The 6,091-nt window shown below is 44.6% G+C and overlaps 1 protein-coding gene across 2 annotated transcripts in view; it reads left to right on the plus strand.

The window, feature by feature from the left end:
* The window catches only part of TRIM37 (tripartite motif containing 37), a 31,185-nt gene extending 25,906 nt beyond the window's left edge, over nt 1–5,279 (plus strand). For both annotated transcript variants that reach the window (XM_042442472.1, XM_042442471.1), the window contains 3 exons: nt 2,717–2,884; nt 3,770–3,854; nt 4,576–5,279. In XM_042442472.1, the coding sequence (XP_042298406.1) occupies nt 2,717–2,884; nt 3,770–3,854; nt 4,576–4,579 (257 nt within the window). In that variant the 3' untranslated portion in view covers nt 4,580–5,279. The remainder of the gene's footprint in view (nt 1–2,716; nt 2,885–3,769; nt 3,855–4,575) is intronic.
* The last annotated feature ends 812 nt before the right edge of the window (nt 5,280–6,091 follow it).

Raw genomic sequence — 6,091 nt, forward strand, 5'->3', positions numbered from 1 at the left:
ATTTGATAAAAGTCAGTGATAGGTGAGGAATTAAGTTACTTGTACCAGAGATGGGAGGAATGTGGAGGCCTATCTTCAATAGGTTTTGATGCTTTCTTTGGTCCTGTTGTATCTGTCAAGTCCTCTCTTTATTCTCAACCTCTGGCTCATTGTTTTCTTAGAGGGACATCTCTTCTTGGTTGGCCACCAGTACATTGGTTCTTTACATGGAATCTTTATGCAGTATTAACATCATTCGCAAAGTGACTCTTTGAACCCTTGAGGAAGGGTTCCTTTTATTGCCTTTGTCTCTGTGTTTCTAGTAGCCCTGACCCTTACAGGTTTTGTTTTGGGATTGGGTGCCTTACCGGTCTGACAGAATCTGAACTCTTTTGAGAGAGATGGGGTGACTCTTAAGCCTGGACTTTATTCAAGCCTACAGTTATCTCTTCATTTCATCTCTCTTGAGAGATACTTCTCCTTCCATTTGGCCCCAGTCCTTTTCATCTACTAGAAAGACTGTAAGACACTTTTGATGTCAGGAATACATTGACAACTTATATCAAAAAGTTAGACTCTTTCAGATGTTGTATTCATTTCCTTTCTGCTAAATTCCTTAGACGAACAATGCCTCCACTTCCACCTTTGTCCAGATGGCTTAAGGCCTGCGTCCCTTTGGCTCATCAGGATGCTGTAATGCCACTGCTTATTCCTTCAGATATTTCTAGCTGTATAGGTGAAGAGTTGCTTTGGGAGAATTAATTCTCACTTAGGTTCTCTCTTTTCTGAAGCAGGAAAGCAGCCCACTTCTCTCCAAGGGGTTGCACTAGTGAGTAAGAGGGTTGTTCCTTCTTTGGGCAGTAAGCTCCGGCTTTTCTGTGTTCCTCCTAGCAGTGACTGCTCTGGGGAGGGTTCTTACTTCACCTTTAGAATATGGCTTAAAGCTGGCTTAGCAGTGGTGGGGGGAGATCTTACTTTTCTCCATGGAAATAAGTAGCTACCCTGTGGTGTTCCAAGTCTCCTTTCTGGGTCACAGAATGAGAGTTCCTCATTTGGATGGTTTTCTCTCTCTCTTTTCTTTTCCTTGCTCCATCCCCTTTCCTTCTAAAACTCTGCCTCCCTCCTCTGCACTCATTTGAATTTCAATATGTGACGAATTGCTGCTAGCAGGCCAACAGAGGAAGGTGCAGCGGGCAGCCTTGTGTAGGTGTTGCGAGGGGTGGGTCTCGATATCGGGTTGAAAATCCCTTTCCCCATCGCTACGTTTCAAGCAGGTACTGTTAACTTCTGCAGCCCGGCTCTCTGTAGGCGGCAGTCGGTTCAAGGGGGGAATCGTTTTTCAAAAAGTTACATTATGGAAAACCCCAGGACACACACACATTGCTGCTGGTTTCCTTTTGGATGGCGGCATCAGAGTAGCAGAACCATTTTGGTTTGGATTTTCGTAGCCATGGAGACAGAGCGTGTTGGTTGTTTTTCCTAGCATGCCAGGACAAAGGATTTGGAAGTAGGCGTTGAGCACGGTGGCCCGAGATGGGGAAATCCCACTCAAATATTTAGAGTCTTTGCGTGTGAAAACTGTCAACTTCTTCCCTAATGAAGAAGCCTTCCAACACTTTGGTCTGATGATTGAATCCAAATTGCTTTTCAGGAGACACTATCCTTATTTGCTTGGAGAAGCTGATCAGCACAAATCTACTTAAAATGCCTGGAACACTTTCTTTGGCTGCTAGATAGATAGCCACGCTTTGACTTTGGAGGTTTTATAACAAAAAAACCCACACTCTTTTACTGATGTATAGTGCTAATGGTGAGAGGATATGCCAGCTGGCGGTGCACCAGTTGTGGAAAGCAGCTTAAATAGCGGAAGCAACGACCATTATTAGGTGGATTTACCAAAGTAAGAGTAAAAAACAGATTAAGTTGATCTTTAGCGAAAACAACATGTGGCTAACAGCCTGGTCCCTAACACATGAACTTGGAAATAAGTTCTGTTCGTGCCTAGGGATTTTGGTACACCGGGCAGTGGGCTGTAAGTAGTCCACTGGAGTTTAAATGTTCAGGGAAATAGTGTGTGTGTGTGTCCCAGTCTCATTAGCCATATTCAGGTCAGTTTGCACCTAAAAACAAACCATCCAAATTTTGTAGGCTTTAATATTGGTAGCAGACAGTCAAAACTGAGAATAAGACGACAAAACAGAACACTTGACCTCCCTTGAGGGTTCCTTGTGTTCAGATGTTCTAGTGGTCAGCCATGCCTTCCATCTATTAGTGGAGGCAGGAATTAGAACAGGGGTGGGAAATAGGTGACCGTCCAGATGTTGTACAATGCTAACTCCTGTCAGCCCTAGTTATTGTTATTGTGTGTCTCCAAGCTACTTTTGACTTATGGCGGCCCTATCACAATATTTTCTTGGCAAGATTCCTCAGAGGTGAGATAGCATTGTTATCCTCAGAGGCTGAGAGAGTATGACTTGCCCAAAGTCACTCAGTGGGGTTTTTTTATGCTCAAGCAGGGAACGTATTCCAATGTTCAAACCATTACACCACGTTGGCTCTTACCAGCCCTAGGCCACATTGCAAATGGTGGCTGTGGGTTACTTGCAAGGCCTGCTGCAGAAACTTGAGCGGTTTTATAGAATTGCAGTACAGTTCCAGGAAAAGAGAACGAGTCTCTTGGTGCTTTTCAAAAAGCAATGCTTGGCTTCCTAATAATTTTCCTTCACCTCCTTGCTAGGTCCAGCTGCGCTTTGCCAGAAGCATATCCTTCACCTCCTGCCAGGCATGAGCAGTGACAGCGACATTGAATGCGACACAGATAATGAAGAGCAGGAGGATGCAGAAACAGCCACTGCCACTCCGGACATCTTCAGCCAAGGTTTCCAGACCCAGCCTTCAAGTGAGGGTAAGAGAGCAGTTTTTTGGCAGCTGCAAGGGCTTGAAAAAGTCCCTGCACCTAGACTTTGGACGTTCTTTCTTCCTTTCCATAGCTTTGCGTCCTTCTGGTTTCATAATGGTGCCTCAGTGCCCCATTCTTCACAAGTGTATGGGAGTTGCACTCTTGTATATTCTATGCAGAGCTTGTTTCTAAAACACTGGCCTCTTGCTGTTCCTAGCTGTGAGAAGCATAGGACCTCATGCCTTCAGGAGTCAGTGAAAATTGTGTTGGCCGCAGTTCTTCACACTAACTTTGGCATCCTGGCATAGTTGCCATGGCAGCTACACAGGCTGGACTGTTAGCTCTCTTTCACAGAAACATTCTCTCTTTCATATAAAAGGTCCCCAATGTTGGCAATGAAACCTGAATGGACTTGGTAGTTTCCTCAGGACTCTTTTCTTAATTCGCAAGGATGCTTGCCAGTAGATGAACCTTGTTCTGTTGTGCAGGGTTCCTGGAAACACACATGTAGCAGTGTGCCAGAAATGGCACCACACAGCATCCTTGCACTCACACGTTTCCTTCTTCACACATTCAGGAAGGCCAGCGTGAGAAGCTGCTCACAAACTCCTTCATCTTAGTATGCCAAGGGATCTTGTAGCACCTTTGAGACTAACTGAAAGATATTAGTAGGAAGTAGGCTCAAGTCTACAAAAGCTCATGTCACCAGTTTCTTGCTTTCAGTTAGTCTCAAAGGTGCTGCAAGATCTCTTTGCGTACTGATTTTCCAGACTAGGCGTGGCTGTGTCTTTGGATGTTTTGTCTTCTTATACTGTGTAAAATTCCATCTTTCTCTTTTGATTCTATTTCTAAAATCATAGTGTTTTTCTAAATCTCACCTTTTGCTTTTAGCCTTAGACTTGTGTACCGTTTTCCCAGAGGGTGACCAAATAGGCCCTGAAGACCCTTCCTTTGCCACTGGAAAGGACAGCACCAGGTAAATGCCAAAAATAAGTTCTGTTGAGTTGATCTTTTTAATGTGACTTGGCTTCATTGTGATAAGACACTTTTGAAACACTCTAAGCACACTCAGCTGAACCTCTGAGGATTTGGGATCTATGGACTGAAAGAACTATCAGAGACACTGCCTTTCAGATAATAGCAAATTGCTGCCAAATGACTCTTAGTAGCACCTGGAGATGTGTAGGCTTTCCTACCTCTCCTGTGTAGAGGAGTGAGGATACTTTGACGGTGCAACTCTGGCTCACATGATCAGGGCATCTTTTGAGCTCTTCTCTGTTGTTGTCCTAGTGTCCTTCCTCCATGGAGGTGGATGCTCGAATCACTGTGATATAGACCTATTTAATGTTAAAAGGGCCCATTTTCAGGATGCCTGAAGGAGCAATCCACCCCCAGTGGGTTGGGGGCAAATGGCTTACGTGTTGTAAATGGCTTAGAGAGTGCTTACGTTCACTATGAAGTGCCATAGAAATGTAAATGCTATTACTAAATGCTGTTATTCCTTCCATTGGATTGATCACTGATGGAGGTACCTGGTTGCTTTTTTGTGGATTGTTCTAACCTTGGGCTCTTTGAAGAGTTTTGGGGCCTGCAGACGCACTAACGTTATCTTTTCTCTCTACTCCTCCTCTCAGCTTCCCTGTTTCTCCTGACAAATGACCCTCTCTTTCTGTCTGCTCTTTCTCCCTTTGCCCCAGGTAAAGCATTTGGTGGTGAGGGCTGCCTGAGCTTGGATTAGCTTTCCTTGAGCCTGTCTGTCAGAAGTGGCGTGGTGCAGCATCACAGGGTCTGGCTTAATTCACCTGCATTATTTCTGGCGATGCCTTACGCACACCCTTTCCCTGAAAACCAAGCTGTGCCGCTTCTCCGATTGTGTGTCATCTGCACCCCATGTGTGTGCTTCTCAAAGGGGCTGTTCTGAAGAGATTGAGGGATGGAAGAAGGGACACACACACCCCTCCACTCCCTGCTGCTGTTACTTTGAAATGATGTGAATTGACACTAAAGCCGTTGTACTCCCGAGTCCTAAGCTACTTAACGGTGAAATGTTGCTCTGGAAGAGCTGCTCTTTTCCTTTCCTTACTCCCCTCCACCTTTTCCCCCCCCGTTGAAAAATACTTGTTGCCAAACTTCATCCCCCCCCCCCCTTTTCTTTCTGCCATTGTGCATTGCATTTTTGCTGCTAAAGGTTGTTCTGTGAAGTTACGCTGAATTTGGCTGTTCTTTTTCAAAGCACGAGTTAACTGTATAAATGTTAGTTGGGTGTTTCCTCTGGAACGTGGCGTCCTCCCCAGAAGGATTCGCCCGTCGGTGTCGATGGTGAACTGCTGTAAAAATTCTCAATCGTTCCGAGGACAATGGTTTGCACTCTTTTAATGAATAAAGTGGCATTGGAAATGGCTGTGCTTGTTGTGCGGTTTTCAGTTGCGGATGTTGAGCTGAAAAGCAAAGCCTGGGCAAGAGGGGGAATGTAAGATTTTATATTCAGCAAGACTGGCTTCTTCTATATTCTCTCTTCATACCCCATGTGAGAACTGTGTTTATTTCCTTTACTCTTGTTACTTTAAATTGTGTCGCACATCGGTATCCAATCCTCACTAGTTTACAGTCTTGGGTTTCCTTTATTTTTATGGACAGCTCTCACATTTATCTTTGGGCACATTTAAAAATGTAGATCTACCTCATTTAATGAAGTAGAAATGTTCCTGGGCATGGCCTCTAAACAAACCAATTGGTACCAGAGGCAGAAATTGTGTAGAAAAGGAAAACGGTAAGTTTCGACACCACAAAACAGAGGAGCGCTTCGAAAGGTTTCAGCAGGCGTTTCATCCAAAACTACCACTATGGACACGTGACATGAAATAACCGCATCAGGTAAGTCTTGCGTAAGTAAGCAAAAACTGCTTTATGCTTTTAGAGATTGCTTGAATTTCCCCCAAATATGTGCTGTGGTTATTTTTCTTTCACCGACCTCCACTTTATAAGGGAAAGCTGGTGGGCTAACCTAGTCTGCTTTTTCTCTTTGCTATTCACACATGCTCAGAACGAGATTCTGGTGGCAACTGCTGTTTACTTTGCCTGTTGCAGAAAGGCACACCCGGCTTTAGTAGGATCAGCTAAGGCAGAAACTCATTCCTTCCCAGGTCAAATGTGACTGCACTGTTTACTGCAGACAACCTGCTATATAACCAGGCACCAAAGGTCTGCATTTCT

The sequence above is a fragment of the Sceloporus undulatus genome, chromosome 11 (genome assembly GCF_019175285.1).
Source record: "Sceloporus undulatus isolate JIND9_A2432 ecotype Alabama chromosome 11, SceUnd_v1.1, whole genome shotgun sequence".
In the NCBI taxonomy this organism is placed as follows: domain Eukaryota; kingdom Metazoa; phylum Chordata; class Lepidosauria; order Squamata; family Phrynosomatidae; genus Sceloporus; species Sceloporus undulatus.